General features: G+C 35.1%; 1 protein-coding gene across 2 annotated transcripts in view; it reads left to right on the top strand.

The window, feature by feature from the left end:
* Positions 1–27,874, top strand: part of sm (heterogeneous nuclear ribonucleoprotein L) — a 168,297-nt gene that overhangs the window by 61,285 nt on the left and 79,138 nt on the right. For both annotated transcript variants that reach the window (XM_011058494.2, XM_011058493.2), the window contains exons 4-5: positions 3,744–3,829; positions 5,586–5,682. In XM_011058494.2, coding sequence (XP_011056796.1) covers positions 3,744–3,829; positions 5,586–5,682 — 183 coding nt within the window. The remainder of the gene's footprint in view (positions 1–3,743; positions 3,830–5,585; positions 5,683–27,874) is intronic.

The following is a 27,874-nucleotide window of genomic DNA, read 5'->3' as shown; positions in this document are numbered from 1 at the left end:
CTTTCTCTCGCGAGGCTCTGCTTTGTGCGTCGCGTCCGCGGAAGCATCCGTTCTTGAATTTATATCGCGGCCGACCCCCCGAAGGATTTCTCCTACCACGAGCATCGTATCTCGCACGGACACAAAAGGGGGTCGTCGACCCGGATGAGGCAACAATTAGGTCTGCTTTTTTTTATTCCTACACATTGAAGAAAAAAATTGAACTGAATCTTAATATTTTTTTCGAATAGTACTAAATATTTACTCGTTAAAAAAGATGATAGTTAAATCAAATTAATGATTTTTGTATCGAATAAGTTCATGTTTATGTTTAGTAAATATTTACTTAGTACTATTCAAGCAAATAATTATAAAAATTTATCAGTATTTTATTTTTCAATGCATTAGACTGCAATAGAACTTCCTTTCTCGTTTCCAGCAAATGTATGTACATTTCGCTTTAAGTTTCTAAAAGACACTCAGTTTAGCTTAGGAAAGAGACCTTAGGTCGGACGCATGTTTCTCGAAGAACGTAGGTCGAGTGATCGCGATTGCGACGATTTGCACGCGCAAATTCTCGCTTCTATTCATAAGCCAATCTGAAATGCAACGGATCATACATATTACATGGTGCACCCTGGATGCAGCGGCGAGCGGCGCATAAAAATTTACCGGTCGTTCGCAGATACGGCGACAATTTTTACATAATCCAGTGTATCTCTCGTTTTTTTCATTAAGCTGCGAAACAATTTAATTATCGCGCCAGCCGTTCGATCGTTTCTACCGGTTCTTTTTCCCAACCTGACGAATGTCGAGGACTCGAGTCGACGGAAATCGAATTTCCGTTTCTATTTAATGATCGTCGTACGATATTTCGTGCTCACGCCAAAAGTCAAGCTGTTCTTTTTCGAGATTGTATCACACGCAGAACGCATACATGATACATTTCATCTGGAATTAGTTTGAGAATATCGAAAACTCATGTTTACACAAAGAATGAGCTTAACTCTTATAACTAAGACTAATAGAAAACTATAAAAAATCGGATTGTTTGTCTTTTTCTTTACAAATAATTGAGACAGAACTTCACAAAATTGAATATATTTGAATTTTACATAAATAAATAATTTAATGATGACAGAATGCTCGAATAATTAAGTCCAAATTATAATTGTGATAGCGAATTCGGTTTGACGCACTAATGCGCACTCGTTGTACACCGATTTAATTGTGTAAAAGTAGAATACAAATGTTTCGAATTATAAAATGTTATTTTTATTTAATAGCGATAAAACATATTGAGGATTTAATCCGTTTTTGTATTTATATTAAACACTTTTTACGTCCATTTGTACGTTTTTTTATGATGGCTTTAATATGCATCCAATCGAATTCGCTATAAGTTAACGATTCAGACATTGAAAGAGTAGACTATTACGCTGATTATCACATTTAAGTATTACAAAATATTCTACATATAAACGCTATGACGTGATCGCGCGACCTCATAGCCGGAGATTGCACTCACTCGATAGGAGGCTGACAATCTCATTCGAACCTTATTCAGACATTTCAGACATCCCAGGCTCCCCGATTCTCTGCGATAGTATGACTAATCGCGAGGCACACGGAATAATACGTTGGCGCGTCTCGCGTATTCAGACTGCATTTAAACAGCGCGACGAACCGCATTTTTCTCGAATAAACGGCGTGAGTCACTAAATGCGATTCCACTAGTTGCGTGTTTTCGTCTAGTCGCATGAGAAATGTGCCCCGCAGAGAAGTCGCGAGGAAGTTACATTGGCAGCGAGCCACGTCGTGTCATCGCTCGTGCAACGCAAATTCGAGATTTCCTCGGCTGGCAGGTAAACACGCGCCCGCTGCTAAATGCTCTCAATTATCGACCATCTTGAAATAAAATGTGTTGCGACCCGTCCACACCCCGGCGCGATACTTAACACCTTCTTTGACCGCGTCGCCGCCGGGGACTTCAACGATTATAGCTCATCTCTAGAGAACGCGCAACTTCGTCGTAACCAACGCGATATATACACGTTCCATTCACATTTCTCTTCGTAAAAGAAGAGATATTCCTTTAGTTTACAGTACAAACGGAAATTAGCAAAGAAAAATTAATTTCATCATAAGGATTGTATAACGACTTATTATAAATTACTATTTTAAGATTAATGTTTTATTAATGTACGACAAAGTGCTAATCTTCGAGTTCTTGTTATTTATGTTATTCTCACGATTAAGGATTAAGGATTAAATTAGAGAGTGCTAATTGCATTGTAAATCAGTGCCAACCGAACATGTTGCAACTCTGTTTTCTCTCTAATCTGTCCTACACTCTGCTTCGTGTTACAATGTCTAGTTAGCCTAATTCCGAAGTAATTCGTTTCTCGTGTTTGACAAATTCGTAAATCGCTGTGTAATCGTTTTATATAAATCTTCATTTACGTAAATCCTAATTTTAGGTTGAAAATTAATAAGATTAGATGATTACTTGAGAATAAGCGATACAACGATATTTTATGCATAATGTCTAATACATTTAGTTATACTAATATAAAATATTATAAAATCTAATCTACTTGAATTTCAAATTTGTAAATTCCAATATTTTTGATTTTTAATACGAGTATATATTTAATCAAATTAATTAATTCAGCCGCGATTTAACAATTAAATAATTAAATATGAATTTATCACAATTAGGCAAGTTACAGAAATATTGCTGATTCTAAGCTTTAAATTCCGGTCGTTCTGCCTGATGAAACGAACTATAATGTTCCGAATGAAAAATAGTATATGGCAAAAAATCGATTTCTTTAGCGAGAAAATTTAGTGTTGTCTGTTGCATCTGTTAGGATGTAACATTCATGAATGGACTGAAATGCAGTTTTGCCATTTGTCTCGTGTTGCTCCTTGACCTCTCAGTTCAACCTACCTACGCCATGCAAACTTTCTGTCTGGATGCGTTGCGAGAATATTGTGAGAACGGTTGAACTTATACCGAATACCTCGCATACGTTGTTGTTGCGCCAATGGAGATGGCCTGGAGAACGCACCAAGTAAACTTCGTTTCGATTTGCTGCGCATGATGTACGACGTGCATCGATCATGTGCTCGAAATAGGTTAGAGGAAATACGAGGTGCTTCAGAACTATCGCCGCTTCCCCTTAACGACAGCTTTCAGGAATGGACTGAAAAGAATGGCGATTGCTTTAATGTTGAGTTATTGAACGTTTTTGAAGCGACTAATTGAAGCGTTTTAGAATAAAGCAAGACATCAAATAATTTTTATCTAAAATTGTTCAAAAACGTCGAGGCTGCAAAAAAAAAGGAAACTTTGTAAAACAGAATTCGAATCTATCGTAAATTAATTAATCGTAATTAAATTTATCATAAATATAATTCCATTAAAAAATATTTTTGCGTTCAATATCAATTTTTCTTCATTTCGTACACGAGTAGAAGTTTTTTTTTTTTTAAAATACGTACATCGAAATATTTTATATGGTTTTTTTTTCAAAGATCGATGGTGCATTGCCTATAATTTTTTTTCCCTTAATTGCTTAATTTAGAACTCGAGATACGTTTAATTAAAGATTAACATCCTTGTTTCTCGACTTTTAAGCTTCCCTCGGAGAAGTCGAGGAACGATGCACACCATAGCCTAAATCAACATAGTGTGAAAATGTTCTCCTAAAATATCCTCGCATACATCTGTTAAAGTGCATTGCTCTTTTCTGTTGCAGGAAGTGTTGCACACGATCAGTGCGCCCAGCGGACAGGTTCAGCGCATCGTAATTTTCAAGAAAAACGGTGTGCAAGCTATGGTTGAATATCCTTTTCAATACATATTTTACTATAGTAGTGCTTTATATTAAGTCTGTTGACGGTGCTTGTATTTTTGCACTTATTATCTTCGCTTTTTTTCTCTTCAACGCTCGAATATATATTTATCTCGTTTTCAGAGTATAAAATTTGAGAAATTTCAAACAAACGCGGACAAATCTGTTGCTCACCTGCAATTTCGTTGATTTGCGTTAACGATTCTCAGAAGACACCATATGACTCTCAGCTATGTAAATTAACGCTGTAAATTCAGTTGTATTCGCACAGTAAATTATACCGTGAAGCGTACCGCTAATGTTCTGTTTGCCAAGCATAATACTGTTTTACAGACCGCAGATGTTACATATTGTATATAAAGAATTAACAAACAGCCGTTATTACTCCCTGATGTTTAGCTCGCTGGAAATTTTTAATTTTCAAAATTGATTAAACATCTCTGTCGTCTTATATTTCACTGGAAATTTCCATTAAAAATACGATTTAAATTTATTGAGGGATTTGCCATTGAAATTTTTTGACAAGTAAATGTACAAAGAGTTTGAAATTTAAAAATGTATAAAATACGAGTTCGAACAATGCCGTCGGGAAACAATTTATTTTACACAAATAAACCGTTACGTTTTCGCATGAATTTGATTTACACGGTAAACTTCAGGGCAATAGCACGCGTTGAACACGCGAGTCAAGGGTCACCTTCGACGAACTCGGAGCCCGGCGGGATCAACTCTGACACGCTTTCTCAAGCCGGGAAAACTTTGTCAAGACATGTACCGCCGTTACGGCGTAATGAAGATTTATAACGGGGATGTGAACTGACGGAAAGGCTCGATTTTTTTTCAACGTTAACTCTTTTTCATGTATTCTGCATACGAATACGTTCAACGAGCTTTGAGCTTTACCTCGCGAATAGCGTGCCGTATTTTCGGTGAATCTCCGCATAGTGCAGTGTATATTCCAGACTATTACGATCCAAATAATAGTCAAGCCGCGTCCCGCGTGACTATAAATTCGTTAGAACTTTACGTCATGTCGGATTTATACTGCACGACGGCCACTTTGTGGGAAAACAACATTGTAATGCCGCAGTGAATTCCGTGAGATTTCTGTATCGTAGGAACGCTACGTTTTATCGCGTTTGCCGTAAAACTGGGTGATGAACGTTATAATTCATGTAATTTTCTTTGTATGGTAATTTTACGTTGCATCTTTTTTCATCTATCTTTTTTTATTTGTAATAGTATTAAGGAGATGTATACGAAGGTTTAAATAAGGCGAAGTAATTTTTAATTTAATTGTTACTTCACGGAAAGAACGATTTTGCTGACGTATATCTAAAAATTTAGGTAGTTCTAGATCTAAAAATAATTTTGTTGCTCCCCATAATTGGAGAATAATTATGTAGAGAATAATAATTAATTATCTAAATCTGAATCAGTGAATACCAATCTCAAGTATACCACTGGGTAATCAATAAATTCGTAATAAAATTTAATTAAAAAAATTATTGAAACGTGGAATTCCTAATCTAAGTAATTTTAATATATATATAGCATTGAAATATCGGTATTTTAATTATACAATATTCAAATTCTCTTTTTTTTTTTTTCACTTAAATTTTATTGATTCAGATTTAGAGTACTTCACGTATTATTGCCGAACTAACTAATTTTAAAATTTGTATACATATATTTTTTGCGCACAAATTACTATATATCCTTAACTGATCGTGTTCTGATCATTACGTTTGACTCAGTGGAATCAGCAACCAGAGCAAAGGAAACACTACATGGAGCAGATATATATTCTGGCTGCTGCACACTAAAAATCGACTTCGCAAAGGTGAGTACATAAGCAATTATCTTCCGTAATTATCCTCTTCTTTTTAAAGAAAATTTATGCGAATTTAGATATGCAAATGTTACGCAACGGTAAGGCGAATCGCATTCGCCGATCTTAAAAAGCAATGGAAAAAGTACCGTTTAAAAAATTCTGTCATCCAGAACATTTTAATGCCACTCGTGCTAACATGATGGAAGTTCGGAAAATCTATTTGCACCATTCATTTTACGCATCTCGTTATCAATTCTAATTAGCAACGCTATGAGTGCTGTTGCTTGTAATATAAATTTTGAATAACAATTTTGTATTTACAATTTATTAGCGATATTTAATATAAGTATACCATTATATTGATAAAATCGATTTAATTGTACTCAATGCATGTACTCGGTGCATCCATAATGAAAAATTCTATATAATTGCAAGAGATATAAATTATATTAAATTATACAAATTTAGAGCTATATTGTATTTTTTCGGCCATAAATTATGTTACGAAGGAAAAAAACCTAGACTTTTTCCTCTTGTATAAAATTTAAAATAAAATCTGATTATATAGAATAGCTAAAATAATACAGGACGTGACCCAAAAAGATTTAATTTGAAAGTTAATTATCAAGATGTTTCAATATTTCATTAAATATTAAAGAGCTGTTCTTGTTAATGACTTTCTATCGAATTTCCATTTAATAATAATACATTTCGAGTATGTCAAAGGGGATATTAACGAGGAAATATCGATTATTCTGTACAAAATATTTGACGAGAAAATATTCAATCCGTTTAAAAGAAAAAAGTTTCTTATTTGTATAGTTACAACTTAATGCAGAATAATTTTGCAAAATTTACCCATGATGTCATATCCATATTAACCGAGCGAATCTTTTATGTGACAAGCGAAGCGTACATCTTTTGTACATGATATTATAATGCTGATATGATAGAAGAACCTGTTTCTATAATTACGTAGCTTCTGTTCTGATTGAATCTAAATCAGCAGAAGCTTATATCGTCGATTTAAGTAACTTACCGTAATCAATGCATCCGACGCTGTCGTAAATCTTGTAATTTAACGCTTGTAACGAATAAGTGCGACACAAGATGGATTAACCGGTTTTTATCTGATTCTACCCACCTACCGCGCGCATTAGCGTGACACGGCAAACAGCTGCACTCTTTCACGCCCCTGTCGCGACTTTCACGCGAGAAGAATTAAGCTTCGTTCATACACAATACTGCTATTGAACGAACAAACGTTTGTTGCTAAAATACCGTAAAGAGAAGTGTCTCGAATAACTCTTCAAAAGTGTACATAAAAATTATATCGCCGACTTCGATCGATGTATCGCCTTTATTTTTTCAACTCGTAATCGAACTTTTTGTAATAAAAGAGAGTATGCTGTTTGAAACAGCTCCCTATTTTATTTTGTTCCCGTTAGTTACCGTCAGAAATTTATTGGTGTTAGCCCCAAAAAGTATCATAATTTATTTTTTTGCTTTTATGATCGCGATGTCGGCTCGCAATAGAGACGTTGAAAGGAATATCCGGTACATTAGGCCGATGATTACAGGAGGGAAAAAGTGGCTCGTGTTATACAAAAGTCTCTTTGACGAGAGCATGCATCATTCAGGAAAACATAGGAGGAGCAATCGAATATTAATGAAGAGTAGTAGAATAAAATTATTCATTAATGAAGATGTAAGCCATGCGTGTCATATTAGATTGCATCGGATATCATTGTTTTTCTACAAGTCTCAATAGTCCGGTGTAATTATTATGTAAAGATGGGTGCAAAAAATATTTTATCACCACGAATCCATCTTCTCGCATGATTATTGTACCGTTTATTGAGATTTATAGATTTGTTGCTATGCCGATAAAATATTTGATTCGACAGAAAGAAAAGAATTCGTTAGAAAATCGTACAAGAATATTTGCAAAATATTATATATCACTTGCTGGCAAGAATAGTCTCAAAATTCGATCAGTATAAAACCTATCTTTTTGTTTGGCAGAAATGTTCCTTCGTGCCACTTTCTTCACTATCTTTTTACGTTCAACTTCACGATATCTTTATTGCTAACTCCCTTTGGAATATCGGTTTAGGTTTTTCTTGCATAACGAAATCCAATCATAGAATAGCGAAAATAATGATAACGACAATGGTCGGCGATAACATTATTTTCTCGCTCGAACAGGTAACTCGAAATTACTTCAACTTGCTATTATCCTTCCCGATCGCTTTCTTGCTGCCGACCGTGCGGGTCATATTGGAAAATGTTAGATATTTATTGGCCAAGTCAACTGTATTTTTCGTTCGAATATCGCGCACAGCTGCTTCTTCTGCAACTGAGTACATACTTGAAATTGTGAAATACGAGTTAATCGACTACTGTCGTTTTGATTTCTTTCTAACGAATCTTTATTTTTATTTCTTTAAATGATAAAAATAATCACTTAATATATAGTACAACTTAATACAATAACTGACTAACAATTAGATTTACGAAGCTTTTCCTAAAAAGAGAGTCACGATAAGTACATCAGGAAACGTTAAAGATTAAACAACAGAATTAATAATTAATATATTATAATTATAATTAATATATATTTAATTAATTATATTATATGTACTTAGAAATATAATTATTATACATTAAATTTGTATGTAATATATAGAACTAAGATACTGTGATGTGTCTTTTGATTAAAAAAAAGAAAGCTGAAGAGAAACAAAGAAATTTGAAGAGAGCCTGTATAATCCAAATACAAAGTTTCAGATGGAGAGCATAGAAATGTCGGCAAAAATTTTGGATAGAAATATGCATATACCAGAGAAGCTCTAAAGATGCTCGCTAGAGCGAAAATAGAGTCGAAGGCTGAACCTAAAGCTCAAAATTGGATTTCGAGGCGGGGCCTGTGACAGGAGTTTACCCACCCCTTATCTCCCTATTGCCAATAGAATGGCCTGCCAAATAGCGGTCGTACTTGTTGAAAAGCGCGCGTTGGCTGTAATACTGTATCGCCACGCATGAGCCATATGAATCATGCGATGGATCTTATACTCGCGTATATTTGCGCGCGAGGATGAGGCATCGCAGACGTATTGGATACATCGAAGGAATATTTGAACAACTCCCTGCATCCCGTGCTGCAAATCCCTTCGGATACATCCTCCCTCGAGCGTCCCTTTCGATGCGTCCGCGTTCTCTATCACGGGTTCTTTTTTTTTCGTAAGTACAAACGTGGATGGAATGACAATGTCGTATCGATTACGATACAGTCTTGCAGAGATTGCTTGGCGCAGAAGCGGATTTCCGTACTGAGATTTTCCTTGTTTCTGTAACGTGTTCTCTTGTCTGCGAGTAACATTCGCTTTTAGACACGTAAAGAATAGCGCCATTGTGTACAAATTCTTTTATATATATATATATAACTTGATAACGTAACTTTGTTATTCTTGTATAATCACAGAAGAACATTACGTATCAACTTTACTTCTTCTCGCTTTTGAAATCTCTTTTTAATGTGAGCTGTTTTTAATTTTTCTTTCTTTCTTTTCGGAATTTGTTTTTGCTCTCGCTCGGGGACGTTATTAGTGATCCCGAAACATTTGCGGAATTAGCACTCCCACATCCATTGTTTCATTGTTCCTATAAGTCTTTCTTTCTCTTTTCTTCCTGAAATTTCTCCTCCTCGAATTCGGTATTGCTAGCGCTGCAGCTCGCAATGTGTAAAACGTGCTTCCCTTTACTCAGTAATGCCTACGTTATCTTCATTTCTTGAGAGTGCAATATTCAAAGTTTCATTATTAAACTTTCGTTGGCTACGGATCGGCGAAGAAACGAGATTGTTTGTTGAAGTTGAAAAAGTCGATAAAGTCATTCATTATTTAGACAGTGAAAGCCGGTTGCGACGTATAACTGTACCGATTCAACTGCCCGTTTTAGTTGGAGCGTGAAGTCAAATTAATTTAAACGTCATACCACTGTTATCGCGAGGTTTCTACGTCGGCTTCACTTCCGGAACTTGAAACCAAATTAATTCCCCTTCGTCGCCATATCATAATTCCCGGAGTGACTATAAGACGGACGCACAACGTGCCCCGTGAAATCGCCACGGCGAGCGATTCCTCATTTTCGACAAATATTATAAAGGACGTCGACAAATTGACAAAGTGGGTCTACGTGCTTACCGTCCTCGAAAGCGCGCGAATTTATCGGACGGAAAGTATCGCCAGGAAAGTATTTACTCGCCGTTGGAGCGACATTAACGACTCTGGCGGTGCGAACACGCACGTCCAATGTGTTTTACGGCTCTCTAAAATCTAAAAAGGAGAGAAGTAGAAGAGGCGACAAGCGTAAAAAATCAACGAGAAGTGCCAAGCTCATATAGGATGTTTCGGGACGACCGCCAATCCTTAATTCAAGATTTCTTAATCGAGCCGAAATCAGCTTTACGTTAACGATAATTTGATCGAATGCCAAAATGCTTTCTTTTTTTGTTCGTAGCTTTTTATCTTTGACATTAACTATCCAAGTGCTTAAAATTTAACTGCAACTTTGAAATTTTTGTTAAAAATAAAAACACGCCGTGGAAGTATAAGGAAATTTTAATTTCAAAGTGTATTTTCCGCGCAAAATTAATATTGTTAGTGCTAAATGCGAGAGAGAATAACGTTCCCCTTGATTACATCACACGAATTCTATTTTTCACTTATTCGGTTTGCATGACGATGCGATTTCCGCTCGCGCAAATGGAAGAATGCAAATTTCTTCAATTACTCATGGGATATTACCCCGCGTCAGGTATTTCTTTCCGTATGAAGGAAATAACAGGGCACATCACGCCTTGTAGAAAACGATGTTACAAAGGCATAATGACGCGCATGAAAAACAATTACCGGCACGATTGCTGCTTAAAAGTGGGCGGAATTTGAAGAAGCGTAATTTTCGGCGCCTTTGTGAATCACAAGTGGGATCACCGTTGTGGTTCCCGTATTAAGGTATGCCGTTGCGATCCCCAAATTACATTTTCGTGAGTGGATGTACCGCATTCCGCATTCGCACCGCGAATTATCTCGCTATTCACCCGAGAGAATAATGGCAGCGCCATTTTGTTACATCGCGGGAAAAAGTGTGATAATTAACGTTTATACTATTTAAACATTTACGCAAAAAAAAGACTATATCGGTTTATCGACTGTATCGCAATTAAGTTTTTATTAACGAAGATAAAATCTATGCGATATTGCGTTACCTCACATTATTTTCAAAAATATCAACAATGGATCGATGTCGGAGCTGCATTATATTTCGAAGCTTGCGCAGAACCATTCATTTTCATTTTTGTAATTACTTGTCATTACGTTCACTACATACATACCATTGTAGCGACACGGCGCAACGTTTATGTCTTTTCTCGCCGGTCCTTCTATTCTTTTACGTTCGTGTAATGGACGACGGTCACTGTATTTTATCTCGTATGCGAATGCCACGCTCTTACTCCGGAGGCGTACATTATTGTTATTTCTGCCGTGTCATTTCGCGTGCGAATAACTACCTTAAATAACGATGTGAAATTGTGAAATTGCCGGATTACAAGTACTCTAATGGAACGTAGCTATACGTGTTGCGCCCGTAATATTGCAATAACGTAATGCCACACCGTTACCCGTAATGTTGTGGTTGTTATTATATTTTACATTCAGCCATCACGCCTTAACGTTTTATCATTTAATGCACTTTAACCCTTAGCCAATAGGTGCACTTAAACTCTCGTACGTAGAACGGCCTTTTTGTGCGCGGAAATTTTTTACTCGCACAAAATATGAAGGTTCATAAAATTGAATATATATTGTGTAACAGGGGATTTTTTTTTTCCGCTCAACGTAGTTTTACGCTTTGACAAATCGCACAGGAAAGGAAAAAAAAATTACGAGCATGAATAAAGATTTTATTCGATCATATTGCAGATTTTCAGTCATTAATCATTCAATTTAGGAATTCGAATTTTCGCTACGCAGCGAAGAAATAATCATGCGATTTTACGTATCGTGGAAATGACATATTTGTTAGTCGGCGTACTGTTTCATATGTTAATGCAAAGTTATGAAATTATATAGAAAATGTCATTACGCAATGTGACATGATGCGTTTCCATGCGCTCTAAATTGGATGTTTTGCGTGGAAATTTGTAGGGCGCTAGTTATTAATATTACCAATTATAATTGATTTCGATAAATATTCTGTAATATAAATGATTGAATATGACTGTGATGTAATTATACAAATTAGCCTCTCGTACGTTTCCATGTTAGGATTTTTCCAACGTGACTCGCCTACATGAAATGTTAATTATTCTTTTCTTTCGGTGAAATTTTAAATTGCAAATTAATGTAGAACCGAGAATAAAAGGTGCTGTGCTTTCTAAAGAGCCAACTTTTCGAGTCGACGATTTCACACGGTCGACATTATGATCGAGACATTTAATGCCGCGTGAGTTCGTATACTTTTGTGAATATGCGATGATTAATTCGGTCACGGATTATCGGTATTAAATTCCGAAACTGAACGCCGGTTGGTGTGCGTTGGAAAATCTTACTTTTCGTTTTAAATTGCAAATCGCAGGGGCGCAAACGGTCCAATTGAGCTCTTCGAGTTCTCTCGCGGATACAAGGTGAAGTTTGAAAGTTTTCTCCGTGAGGAAAAATCTTCGGACTTGTTCGATTTTCCGCTCGCAGAATATGCGTCATCAATCATCGCCCATGTCGACAAGCAACAAATCTAAAAATCGTTTTGCCGCTTCGACAGTAGCGAATCACCATAGATAGATCAGGCAGATCAGGTTAAAATTCAAACCGCAAATGTGTTTGCTCTCTTTTTTTATTTTAACAGTTAATTGTTATAAAAATAACTATTTAATACTCTAGTCACAAAATCTTTTAGATAATTTTGATATCGCAACTTGGGCGGCATCAATCAGTTCGTTTTTGAAGGCTCCGAATAACTTAATTTATCACTGTCTCACAAACAGAGTATCTACTTTAAAAGAAATTTCAAGCTGTAGAGATTTAAATTTTTATGAAACATTACGGATATATATGGAGCATCTCGGTAGATAAATTTACCCACTTTTCACTTACGCAAGAGGATTGTTATGTTTGGTTCCATCGTTATAATTAGAAATTCTATAATGTATATTTACTTTTGACAAATAATCCTTAATATTAATTATTTGTACTAAGCTCTCGTGGTTGAGTAATGCGAAGAGCCCTGAATTGCGTGTACAGAGAAATTCCATGAAATTATTCGGAACGGTGTGGAGAAGTGACTCTAAATTAGATTTCTGGATTAAGGTAAATTTTATTATCTCGAATGCTGTGTGGAATTGAAGGACATTAAATGGTGCGCGCTTTATATGCAGATAGTATAAAATTATATGCATTATGGTAATGATAATCAAGAGGCAAATTTTAATCATATGTGCATAAACGTCTGAAGTCTGTAATAATATATGTCAAGATTACGTTGAACAAAGTGGCATATGATGATTAGAGAACTCCGCCGCGCGTTGTGCTACTTTATCGCAGCTTTTTTAGCACGTAAATACGTAAAGATATAAGCTTATAAGAGCACTAATAGCAAATCGGATGGTGCATTACATTTTATGATACAATCTGACATTTACACATTTTTATGTATTTATGTTGCTAAGAGCTAAGAATAACGAACACATATCCTATATATAGTTGAAATTAATCAATAATGCATCACATAGAATTAATATTGTACAATTTAGACTTATAATTACAGATTAGCTGTTATTGATTTTTCTTACTCAAATTTTATTAATTTTTATTAGTTAGCTAATTTTATATTTTTTTCTCTTGATACATATCGTAGTAATTAATTGTTATTAACAAGCTAATTAACAATGAAAAAGTTTAATATGTTATATAAATTATTTAATCCTTTTTTAATTAAAAAAATAGACATTTGAAATTATCCCATTTAGTCCACGTGAAAAGAATCACGAACTCTAAATTTGAAAAATAAAATTTCTGTGTTTTGAAAAATGAATTTTATTTTGAATGGAAAATGAAAATTAATATTATTTTCTTCGTTACATATTTTGGGAGGAGTAAAACTATGTATGATTTTATTAAATAAAATAATATAATTAAATAGAATTTGGAAGAAATTATAAAATGTATATTAATTTACGTGAATTTTTCTTTGATGATAACGGAGACATAAATTTTAATTTTTCAACGAAAATGTTGAATTTTATATGTTACAGTAGTTTTATTGAAAGACTTAAAACGTGTATATAGAAGATATTTGGACCGTGAATTTCTGTTTTACAATACGTTGAATATTTTTCGCTGCGATAAATTGGGCTTATTTGCGATGTATACGCTATTGTGTACAAGGTCACCACCCTACCACCGCCGAGACTTGTGACGTGTTATCATTCGTGCGCCGAGACGCGAACGCGAGACAATTTCTTATCATTGTGTCGGGAAAAGCAGGAGTGTAGTGGCGCAAGCAAGTTTCGCGTATCATCGCGTTACTTCTTGAAACGTAATTGCGACAACTGAGAGATCCTAAACGCAATTCTTATGAACGAATCACGAGTCATAAAGTCCACGCAATTATAATTAACTATAACTATTCATAAAACGTGCCGAGACACTCATTGCTGAAGCAAAACCTCTCGTTTAACCGAAATAAAAATCGAAGAGATTAGAGTTATACGTTATTATTTTATTATTTCCGGTTTACAATGATACAAGAGTATCGTCAAGCAGTTCTCTGAGAAAGAAACCGAAAATATTTTTTAAAAATTGAAGTTATATTTTAAAAGTACATTACATTCATTAAAATCCTTCATTTACTTAATATGTAGCATTCTATTATTATAGCTTGTTATCATACTTTCTACGAGATATGCTTTTTTTTTTTTAAATATTCACAAACGTAAAAATGACGTCGATTGATGGATTGTCGATCTCTGGATCTGAAAAAAATATCTGCTTTGAAGCATTTATCTTGGCACATTCGAAAGATTTGGAGGCCCGAAACTCGGGCGCAACAAAAATCTCGTGGGAAGCATGTTTCATCGACAAACTGTAATCAATAATAATTCTAATTGGATACCATATTAACTAAATGTATTTTAAGGCATAATATATTTTTAAAATATAACTTTAATTTTATATACTCGATTTCTTTTAAAGAACTGCTGACGACGCTTTTGATTGTACAAGTGTTATTCTTTCATCGATGGGTTTGTTACTTAATGCGTACTTAGATATAGTATTTTGATTGTAAATTGAGTAAGGTACTTTGTCATTACTAAATATGTCGTTATTATTCGAGAGCCAAATAGGTAACTACGCACAGCGGCTCTGTCGGGGCTTCTCATCGCATTATTCCTTAAAATGCCATCGCGACAAGTATTAGACATGATTTTGTATGAGAAATTGACGATCACCTTTAAGTACGACGTGCCTTTCATTTCATGACATATAAGCATCGTTCTACTTTGTTATGGAATGCAAAGAAAGATAAAACGACATTCATGTCGACTTGTGTCACTAAATGGAGGGCACAATTGAGTCATTCTTGTTCTGCACATTTTTTTCTTCGAAAAACTAAAAGCCTCAAGTAATCGAAACATTCATGTACAATTTTTTAAAATATACAACTTTACAAATATTTTCTAAAAATATTAAAGTAGTATGTATGAATCACTTAATAATTTGTATATTTGTTAAAATGATGAAAATTAACTCGGGACGCGAACGACTCATCACATATAATACCTAAAAATCCCGGAAAATCATCGTTTGTACTAAAAGTTAAAATTGATTACACTATTAATCTTCGTTATTAATTATTGAAAAAACGTATTTGTAGTGATGATCATTCATGGAGATAAATGTTTCTCACGATCTGTTCATTGGAAAATAAAATTTGAAGAGGCATTCATGGACAATAACGATTTCTTAATGACTTCCATTTCAATATATCGCGTTTAGAATTCTCTTTTAATCTGAATACAACGTGCACGCTATTTTTGGAAGAGAATAGGATCGTATAATACGCGAATCGTCAAATCAAATAGCTGAATCAAATAGCCGAAAGCCATCTGATACCCGTTGCGTATTTTCTCGCATTATTTTTATTTATTTATTTTTTTTTTTTCATTGTAGCATAGCAAAGTGCGCATCGCGTGTGATTAACGTCGGGAGTGCCGCGAAAAGTACCGTGCAATTGCCATGTCTTGGTGATTAGTGTACACGCGATTGTAATTAATGTTTCGCGAGTGAGTGCCACAATGGAGAAAACGATGAAACTTCAGAGAAAGAGATCCGGAGAAGCATCGGTCGACAACGGAGCAGCTGTGTGGTAATTTATTACTTATATGTACCATTATTTTTTAAAATATTAATCATTCTATAACTTCTAGTATAATTTAAATACCTATATTTGTATTTTATAGTTTAACGTTGCGACGTTAAAGTATATGTATAGTTTATAACTTTGCTGCTGCGCATCGTATCAGTGAGTGGCATACTTTTTATTTTTATCAAGGATCTGCAAAAGTTATCAAATATAGTAGGTTAATTAGAGCATAATAATATTATACGCAAATATATAAAGTTCCATAAATTTTTCTCTTGAAATAGATGGGCTATAAAAGAGATCGGAATTAATATTTAATTCTGAGATGCATTTTATTTTCTATTGATTTATTGTGCATACGAGGATGCGCAAAACTTATTATATTAAACTCATTATATTAATACATTATATTAGTCTAAACGATATATACATATAAATAATGATTTCAGCAAAACAAATTATTCTTAAAACTGCATGATATGGACATCAGTACTTGTATTTTGTTTGCCAAATATCTCACTTACGTAAATAAGATTTTCAAATAATTTGAGAGTATTATGAAGACAAGTTATATTTAATATTAATAATATTATTTTATTATAGCTTTGTGTATAAGTGATTAAATTTTCAAGCTTGTTAAATAAATAGGAAATTGTTCTCAATATACATATATATATATATATATATTAAACAAATATAAATATAGACGAAGATTAAGATATATTTTACGTGACGAAATCTAATTTATTAAATAATATAGAAAATAGAGAAAAATTCCTAATGTTACTACATTACTTACTTTCGTAATAAATTAATCCTAACCTGTCGTAGTCTACGACAGGTACGTAGTAAGCCTAACTTATTTATTTTTATTTATTTTATTGACTTATGCATATAGTACTTACATGTAAGAAAACCAAAAGATATTAGCTGAGCAATGAAAATTAATAATATATAGATACATCAATATGCGTGTAAACATATAAATTTATTTAAAGTTTAGGCAATATCATTAAAAGGGCAGCATTTAAAAGTTTTGAACTTACTATATATTTTTAACAAAAACATGTGCTTTTATAGTAAATATAAATTGAGATTTGCTATATATTCCTACCTAGAACTTTTGTAAACAGCGTTATAAAAGTTCTCCGTATAACACTTTGATTTTGTATTCTACGGATTTGGATCACAGCACGAAAGCTCGTTTACCTCGATATTCCGAGTGAGCTTTGAGACCACTCAATAGAGAAGATGAGAGTGTCGGCTGTTACGAAAAAGGAGGATCGATAACATCAATGTGAACTTTTTATAAAACTTTAATAACGGCGGGAGTGTAAATAAGTTGGTTTCTTGCGCGGTATCGCGAGTCGGATCTCTCGGCTATTAAGAAACTTCTCGATTGATAATCTAAGGGCCGTCAAGTGTGAGAAATCGACTCGATGATCCCTCGGCCCAATTAAAGCCATCGATATAGCTAATCTGCTAACGTGCCTCGCCTGTAATTCGTGTAGGATTAATTGCCCGCGTTGATTAAAGCCTGCCGCGGCAGCTCGCGACGTTTATTGCGTTCGTTATTCGGTCATCTCGAATCCGACTAATTTGTTTTTATCATCTGTTTACTCCACGAATGTTCTCCACGTGTGTTATCGAGCGCACTGCATTTTGAAAAATAAAAATTTATTTTTGTCCGATCTATTATTTTCATTTACATTTATCAACATGTATATATTACATACATATGTATTTTTTTTTTTACCTCTGTGTAGAGAATTTCGAATTCAGTTCCTGCTATGAAACATTTTAACAAATGCGTAACGAAATACGTTTCACGCTTTTCCTGTCATTATTTAATTGCAGTTGAGAACTGGCGCGCTTAAAATATTTCAGCCGACGAAACACTTGTGACTCTCTATATATTTCATTTTTTAATTTATTAATTATTCTTGCACGTTAAATTAGAATAAGTTTATTCATTATTTTTACATGTTAAATTATTGGATCAGTTTAACATGAATCTACTTGCATTCTCACGATAAATAAAAGATAGAAGTACTACTAAGTATCTCGTTAAAATAATTGAAATGCATAAATATAAAATACGATTTCGATTTTCTATCTAAAGAAGAAAAATTCAAAAAATTTATAAACCATTGAAATATCAAGGTTTAATAAACGCATTCATGATCTTACGTAAAAGGGCAATCGAGAAATTTTTTGAGTATTTTTTTGTTCATATGGAAAATTGAAATCGTATTTTGTAACATTTTTGCTACCTTAAAAAACTTTGTTTCTCTTTGGTCTGTAGAATACACAGATAGGATCATTACGTTCGTTAGCTACTGCCTTACGTTATTTCGCGTTTATCGATTGGATATGTACGTTTATAGTTACCGTGGTTGCGGAATCAATAAGTGCAAGACGATATCAACAAAATATTAACGCGGAATACGCACGCGTGCTATACGAATGTGACGAGCGTTATGCATAATAAAAATGAGTGGTTAATGCCGGAAATATGCCCGATATAAAGCGATGAAATGGCGATAATTAAATTTTTCCCCCGCGTCCATTTTTACGCGTGTTCGCTTGATTACACCTCGAAATGCTCTTGTTGAAAATCAATTTTTAACGTGCATTTGTCCCCTCGCGGGGCAATCATTAAATTTTTAACGTATTTTTCTTGCTTTACAGCATTATTAGTGATACGATTTAAAATAGACTTCCCGCGTTTATTTTTCTTGATAATTCACGTTAAATTGTTGATATGATTTATGAACATAAATTTAAAAGTGAAACATAGAAACGTTTTTTAAATTAAAATAGAATGTGTATATTTATTACAAAACTTTATCTCGTTTAAAAAATTAAAGGTTTTTCTTTGAATCGAAGTACGAGAAGAACTTCACTAAGTCCGAACTCTTTGAGCAAATGTTTGTAATCCTGGTTTACGTGATTTCCACTTCTTTACTTGGAGACTGTGATTTCCTTTTCTCGAAAACGTCGACCAACGAGTTGTTTTTCACTGTAAAGGATGGATAGTGACTATCCTCTTGATGAAACAGTGCTTTCACGTAGAAATTGATCAAGAAAAAAACCGCGGAAATAAAATAAATTGCGTTAATTTCTTGTAATTTTACATCGAAATTATGAAGCAAACATCCTTCTAACTGCCAAAACAATTATAATTTAAAAACTCAAATATTATTTCTCGTTTTTTTAATTGTGTTACATTACTAAAATATTGAAAATTAATAATTAGGTTAAAATTCAAGTGTCAATATATGTACGTAATGCGGAATAATGTTTCTATTGATATTCTCTAATTTTTCAGCGTAATCTTGGACCGCAAAGAATTAAAGGAATTTTATTCCAGAGAGTGTATTTCATATTTAGTGAAACTTTAGTATAGATAAAAGGATTGGTTGGTTTATCTTAATCGAGAAATCATGGCCCACTTCGTTATTATATATCATAATTCTTACGGCAGTCCATAGATAATATTGCGACAAATCCAATACATTTATCTTACAAAGCAGATAAGAAGGCATACCGCGTGCAGTCGGGCGGAGAATTATTGTAGCGCTTTACTCGCGGCGCATTGTAGAGCGTTCACAAAGCCGAGGAAAAATGCATCTCCGCTACGTGGATAGACAGGCCGGTAATATCTACCGTAAAAGATAGATAGTCCGTGTCGCGTTTCCCAGTTTTCGTACGTACTCACTGATCCCTATCTGGAGTTATGCACACGATATCCGACTCCGTTCTAGTTCCGTAAATATTTCATCCAACTGTTTCGCTGTTTAATCACGACCGTGTAATCGCCCTTCGTTGTAAGGGCCATTAAAAATCCGTGATTCGCTCTCGAACGTCCTTAACGTGGCTCACGCCGTTATAATTCATTCGCGCATCAAAGTTGCCACGCAAAATTTTATGAGCTCGTTTTCCCGCGAGTTTCCTTTTATGGTTGACCCACATAGTCTATCTCGGATAGGCTGCTCGACTAATCCAAAGTAGCGAAATAGCGTGTAAGCACAAGGCCGTATCTAATATTCGAGAAGTCTTATGAGTAGCTAATAAAGCCATTTAAAATCTTACGTATTGCAATATTTGAATTTATCTTAGAAAAGCATTATTTAATGGAAACGAAAACATCAACATAAAGATACGGTATAATCTTTGATTTATTGAAAATCGTTTTTAGCATTTTGCAATTTTAAAATTTAATATATATGACACGCAATAATTGGTTTTCTGTAATAGTATTTATGTTTTAAGTTATTTGACAAATAATTTATTTATATTGAGATGTTATGTGACATAAATATAAATCATCATAGATATTAAATTGAGATAAACAACTTTAGAATTTATACTGCGTTGAAAACAAATTCTGGTTATTTCAATTAGGATTATAATATTATAGATTCAACTAGAAAATTCTGATTTGTCCATTTTCAATCAGGATTCCAATTAATGCAACCAGACTGTTTTTTTCAGTGTGTGAGAAATGAAATATTTATTACTCTAGCAATACATGTATTTATATTATCAAATTTAACATAATCACAAATGTAATTTATAAATGAATGAATGTTAGGATATCTACGCGAAAAAGTTGGTTTATGTAGCGGAGATTCGTTTGATTTATCCCGTGGAAGCGCAAGCGAGAAAATAATTTCACTCCGCGAGCTAGGCAGGAGATAAAAGAATGTTTCATCATTTCTCCCGATATTTCTCTCGCTGAATGTAATATCGGCCTTTCCAGAGTATACTACGAATCGCGGAATGGTTTAATTTCCACGCGAATACCAATTTTAATTTATGATACTCGCTGTCAGCGGAGAACGAGCCGCTTGCGAGGAGAGGACGAGCTTGTTTCGTGAAAATAACATATTTCGCGTGCGGTGAAATCATCTCCATCAATCGCGACACAGGTCAACCGCGTGTAATTTTGGGTCACAGAATCGATGGACGGAGGAAGTATCGTCGAGAAAATCTTTGGGAGAAATTTATCGGTTGACAGGAAGGAGGGACCTAAGATAATATTTTCTCGAGAGAATATTATAAAGTATACATTTTCGAACAAACTCAATTATATTCAGTTATTACATATATTTTGAATATTTTGCTGAAAATTGTAGCAGAAGAACAATATTACGTTTTATGCTCTGAGCAAAAATCTTACGAAAGTACATATTTTACACATCGAATATCTATCGTCCCCGAACTGTCACTGTCCAGAGATATTCTTTTTTGAAATATTTGCTCCGTATGTCTCAAATTTTGAAAAATCACAATAGAGAGATAAGAGAGATGAAATAATACCTGGAAAAACATATGGAAAAATACAAGATAAATAAGGAGATGTATAAATTTATGAATAACTCATTTTTAGTGCTATTCCTCCGATTTCATGCGTCGTGCCTTTTCATTTTTCGTTATTTTTTTTCCTAATGGAGTATTTCTGAATGGCGGCATTTCCGGACAATATATTTTTGGTATATGTTGCTCCACTTTTCCGATTGCCGAGTCCTTTTCGGGACTTGGCATGTCCATAAATCACCAAACTTGGAGCTCTTTGCCTCTCGATATTGCGGATATTGCTACGGATGCGGAAGACTAATAACCTACAGTAATTAAAGTTTACCGTTCCGTGGGTCCCGCTTGCGAAAGATGTTCAGCGTCCTGCTGTAAAGTTTTCCGCGCTTTTGTTAAATTTACGATTTACCAGTCATAATGCGAACGACTTAGTAGAGATTTTGTACCTTACGTAGGTCATAAATTTGTTATGCAAATTGTTACACAACAAAACCGATTAGTAGTGATAAAATAATTCTAAATTTAATTAGATAGTATGCAACTGTTCATAATAAATTTAAGGGTAGTTAATTGCGCGATTAATTTTACTCAAGACGAGATTAATGAAGTATTTAAAAAAGCGTATCTTTAAATTTAGGAATAGCCGAACTTAATTCAGTTACAGTTTATCAAAGGGAATCTCAGTTTTATCCAAATAAAGTTACTCCATTAGAACTTTCATTCTAAACGCAAACATAATTTCACGGGGGAAAAAGACAAGTTCTCAATAAGCTATTCTCGTCCAATCAAACGAGCACAATATTTTATTTCAATTACCCGGACTGGCAAATATAATTACGAGTGGTCGAATTCGCGAGTTTATTCTGCAGCACGTTTCTACAGTTTGACCGAATCAATGCGATCCGCTTGGAATACAGTATGGTAGCCATGAGAGTTACAGAGAGCGTTGTTTCGCGTCGCCTCTCTTCGAAAGCCGGTCACGTACGTATCGATTGCCAATCTAAAGGAAGCGTCCTCCTCATTCCTCGTTTCTCGAGTCTTTCTTCGCATTTACCTTTACTCCATCGCTTACGAACGTCGCCGTTGTCCATCTCGTCGAGTGGCAGCGGACTAATTTAAATACCTGTTGCCCTGCAATGACCGTCTCCAGGAAAGCATCGCTTGAAAAAAAATCACGTGATTGAGATTCAGTATAACTTCCTCGCGCTGCCCAAACGCTGCACACACGATAGATTACCAAGCTGGAAAGAAACTAACGACTCTCTGTGCTGTCCTAAAATTAATTAAATAAAACCATCAGTTTATTGTACGATAAATTACATTATTAATTTGCCCGCCTTAATAACCGCATTATAATTTATTCTTATTTGCCCATGTTGCGAGTTTTGTAGTATTGATGTCAGAGAATCCAATTAAATATTATATATTTTCTATCTAAAATTAATTATTGCCATTTTTTTATCTCCTTGATTAATATAATCTTTCAAATACTTTTTCGCAAAGCTCAGAACGAAGATCACCATTTGATTATTATATCTAACGCATTTTGCTATTGCAAGTAATAATTATATAATAATTCAATTCTAATAGCTTGTACAATATTATTTCAATTAACTAAAATGTGAATTATAATATAATATTTGTTTTTTGAATAATTAATATCGTCGAAAAGATGCCAGTTAATTTCTATTGAGAAGCGTTGGATACAAAATAGAAACCCAATTAACTATTCAGTAAATCGGATCGTCATTTATATCATTAGACTGTTCGGAAACAATGGGAGAACGCGAGATGGTTATTAAATGGTGGACGCCTATGTGCATCGATACAATGCCGGTTAAAGGTTATCGCGATATAAAGGATCTCTCTGCGATATTCGAATCGCGGCTTTCTCAAACCTTCCGTGGTGGAAGCGGTGCACTTCCGCTTCTTTCAGCACGTGGCTTTGTACTTTTGTTCCTCCGTTTCGCGGCGCGAATCCTTCCGCCTGAAATCCTTTCGCTGCAACTCGCTCGCTGCAGGTCCGTCATCGGCTGCGCACGTACCGAGCATATTCCGATTATACGTCGCGTGCGTGCTCAGACAGTCGAAGGGATCCGCTCGCGTGTGTTGAGACTGAGAGACAGAAATGACGTAGTTCCCGCTTCGTCCAGAAACTGGCTTCGTGACTGACGTGCTCGGAATGGAAACATCTCTCCGCGAATTTAAAATCACGAGGCCTCGTTAGCGTAGGGAAAGAACATAGCTACGTGGAGAGAACAGAGAACGACGTGTGTCTCGCGACTTTTTGAATTATTTTTATAGCCCTATTATCGAGGATTATGCTGTAACGTAATAATTGCGTCGTGGACGTGACTTCACTTCGCCGCAGATTAAACTGTCATTTTTTTCTTATCTACTCGAACAGTTCACGAAGAACGAATAAGCTATATTGTAACATCCGTCCAAGATAAATGTGTAATTAACTTATTTTCTTAGGAGACGTAACGCGTCACACTTTTATTGACCGCGTCTGAAAGCAAAAAAAAAGACTGAAGACACTTATTAAAATCATTAGCATCTTTCGGAGCAAGATTGTCAAGCTCAAGGGAACGCGCATCATTCTGGCACGAGGACGTGACGGTCCTTAATCGCCTGATAGTCGAACCTCCTTCGTTCCAGGATAATTGATCGATCACCGAGCAACTTCATCGCGGATTAAAACGGGGCGTGGGGTCGATCCATTACCGTAAACGACTAGCTAGCAGAAGCTATCTGGAAGAAGCGACTAATACACGCTATACAGCACGGTCATTTATCCACTATGGTGCCGTCGATACTTAAAAGAAATTTGCACGATGTCCTAGCCGAGATGAAATTTCACGATTGCGCCTCTTGGATCTTGCGGCAGTTGCATCAACTGGTCCGGAAAGAACTACCGTCGGCATCGGCATCGGCACTCGTGACGTGCCGCTCTGAGACGGCACTTTCGATGCATTCGAAGCAAATCGAGCGACGCGATTGTGCATTTGTCGACTGACTTGATAATGCAGCGAGTACAGTGCTGAAAGCTTTCGGCGATACACTTGTAGTCAGTGGCGAAAACGGGAAAGAGGAAGAATAATATGAAACTTTTAATGAGAATATATTATATAAAACGGATGTACTCTATTGATCTATTTATAATATTACACATGGATATTAATAAAGTGGAGTACATCCGTCAATAACAGCGCTTAATTTCCTTAATGCATCTCTATAGAAATTAATGGAGGTGTTTTCAACGATTATTAATTATACAAATTATGTAAAGTTATAATAACATATCGATCGACGTAATTATGCGATATATAACCGATTTTTCACTTGTTTATTTTAATATGATGTACACTGTAATATGTGTCATTAGCGGGATGGCTACGCTTTTTCACTCGCTCGTACGATCGAGAATAATCGCCGGCTCGTGCTGAGAAATGTCGGTCGACAATAACGTTGAGAGGAGTATTCAATGTGGCGTCGTCCATCCAGGATACTCCCTAAGGATTCCTGCTTGTCTCTATGACATTCTAATGCGGTTAGTTACGGTCTCATTAGGAAATCACACGCTCGAAGAATTACGTTCCTAATAACATTCTGGGTAATGAAATAAGGCGCGAAGTGATTCATCTTAATATAAAAGACAAATACTTAATTAAATATGAATATACACAAATTATGACTATATATTTATCTTCTTCTTTTTAAACAATTTATAATTTAAATATAAATTTTAGCTTGGGAGAATATATATATTGGGTCATTTAAAAAGTATCCGCGGTTTTTTCATTCAAAAATTGAACAAAAAACCGCGGATACTTTTTAAATGACCTAATATATTGAATATTGACCTAAATATTGATTTCAAATGATATTTATATATTGCTAACTTTCTTACTTGCAAATAAGAGGCTAAGTTTGGTACATGACAGTTAAAAATTATATTTTTAAATGTCTGCAAAATATTCTTCATATATAAGAATTCTTAATAATTTTACAATCAAAGTAACCGCAATGATAATAATTGTACGGTAACAATTGTAAATACGTAATGGAATTATTTATCTTATAAACTTCGAAAGAAAAATTGTCTTATTGGATGACGATTATGAGGCTTTATTTTGAAGGTTTACAAGTAAATACTAATCATCTCTCTTGTCAACGATATTGGTATGATCAAGCGGCGTAATAATTCGGCATGCACGATGATAATACCGCGACTGTAATTCGGAGCGGAGATAATCCGGTATATCGTCGCAAGGTGGAACATGTTCCCGTTCGTGTCCCAGCGGTATCAATTCCCCGTCGTAGCGTTTCTCTCTCTCTCTCCCCCTCTCTCCCTCTTGCGTGTCCGAAACTTTATTAATGCCGAACACAAGCGGAACAGGTATCTCAGATAATGAGCTTAACCGAAGCCGAGCCCGACGTCGACGATTGACATACTCGCGCGATGCTTCCGGAATTTTCCGACGACTTTACAGCAGTTCCTACTCGACAGGAACATGCGAACGTGAGATCGCCCGAAACCACCACGATATCCGCCACTTGCGGAAGTTGCACGTGTTCCTGATAGGATTGACGTCAAGCAATTGAAATAACGAATGAGTTCGCGCCGCTTGTCTCGTCAGCATTATGCAACATCAGCTCGGTCATGTAACTCCTTCTACTTTATTCTCTATTAGTCTCTGTTAATTGTAATTGTCTGCACTCTGGCAACTGTGTGACAGTTTCTTAATTTATGTACGTTTTTATTTTTATTTGCGATATTTGTTCGAGGTAGCAGTATAAGCACGAATTTTGAGGTAACGTAAAAGTGACATGATTTGTAATGAAAACGAGCAGCTGAAGGGGAATTGAAGACTTTGATTTAGAAGGTAAAATCTCAAAGTTAAAAATTGAAGATTTAGAGATTTAGAGAATTGCGGATGTGGAAAGAGATCAGTGTTAATAAAAATTTGGAGATAAAAGCTGAAAATCAAAGGAGTTGAAAATATAGAGTATTCTCCAGGTTAATACGAATATATTTCACTTCCATTAAGTTTTTATTTCCGACCAGAAGTTTTTGGAAATAGCTCGCGTCAGATTCGTCGTGAATGCGTGTTGGTGTTATGGCGACTATGTATGGACCGCGTTCACAGCTCTCTTTTCACAAATTAAATTGCGGGAACGTTTGCCTTCAATACACGGGAAATCTAATTTTCTTTTACTCCCGCGAAAGGTCTTCGACAGCACTTCGGTACGAGGCGAGTGATCCGGCTGGGCGATATCGAGTTTCCCGAAATTTGGTGAGAGTAGGTATAAAAGTTTCTGAACTCCGAACTGGTTTTCGATGTCACAGTGTTACACTGACAGATTTTACGATCGGATCGTGCGCTTCGAGTTTCAGACACTATTACTCCGCCGTTTCAATTTATATTCTTTGATACTTTGGTGCATCGACATCGTTCTTCCAAACGTAAGATTTTCAAATTCCGTTTCTGGCCATTCTCGTCCATTGGTATATCGGGCGCCTTTTGTATTAATAATGTATACTCTTTGATGTTGTAGATAATCTTCATGGAATATTTAAAAATCATAATTTTAAAGATTAAAAAATTTATCTATTAATTAAAAAATTAAAACATTTACAATGCTTGCTTTCCTTAAAAGGAAGTAGGTTTTTTTAGATTTTTTTCAAGATCAAGATTTAATATTTACTTATATGCGACATCTGATATTTTTATCGATAGAATACAATCGCACGCCTTCACTTCAGTTCCAAAGTTCCTCCACGGCCTTTCTATCGAAGTTTAATTTCAAAGTTTGTCTATTCGATTGTTAATCTCGTGGGTGACTGCCACCGTCTCGAGTGGACGATAAAAATGCCTTGGAAAAAGTTCGGGATCAAGTGACGAATTGCTTTCGATACTCGCTCTAAAAGAATCCTTAGAGAATCACCGCGCCGGTCCAGCATCACTCTTTAATCTCCATTCACTCGAATCGTTCTATTGAACTCTACGATCTTCTCTAAATTCGACTATTCAAAACATCCCGTTACGTAAGATATCCAAAAAGAAGGTTGCATCGATTTCAGAAGTCGCGCCATCATCGCGATGAAATTTCGTGACATTTTTAGTTCTTCGGCGCACTTTACGTATAGTCACGTAGCAGAACGTACTGTGTGACCGGAATAAAATGGATTTCGTGTTTACCGGAATTTTCGCTTGATTCTTATCCGCTGCAGATGACTTGTGTGGTCGAGATGTTTGGCCGAAAAACCCAACTTTTAAAGTATGAAAAGAACGATTTCACTGAAATACCTAAAATTTAGGCACACTGAGAGGAAAATTGTTTGGTATTTGATACGATAATTACATATTATTATAATTGTGATTATGATTATTATAGTATTAATAATAATAACTATGTATAGGTTTTTTAATCAATATATACAGTTGGCAACCGA

Source organism: Acromyrmex echinatior, chromosome 4 (assembly GCF_024713525.1).
Source record: "Acromyrmex echinatior isolate Ae372 chromosome 4, ASM2471352v2, whole genome shotgun sequence".
Classification (NCBI taxonomy): Eukaryota; Metazoa; Arthropoda; class Insecta; order Hymenoptera; family Formicidae; genus Acromyrmex; species Acromyrmex echinatior.
This window is presented reverse-complemented; position numbering and strand designations above follow the sequence as displayed.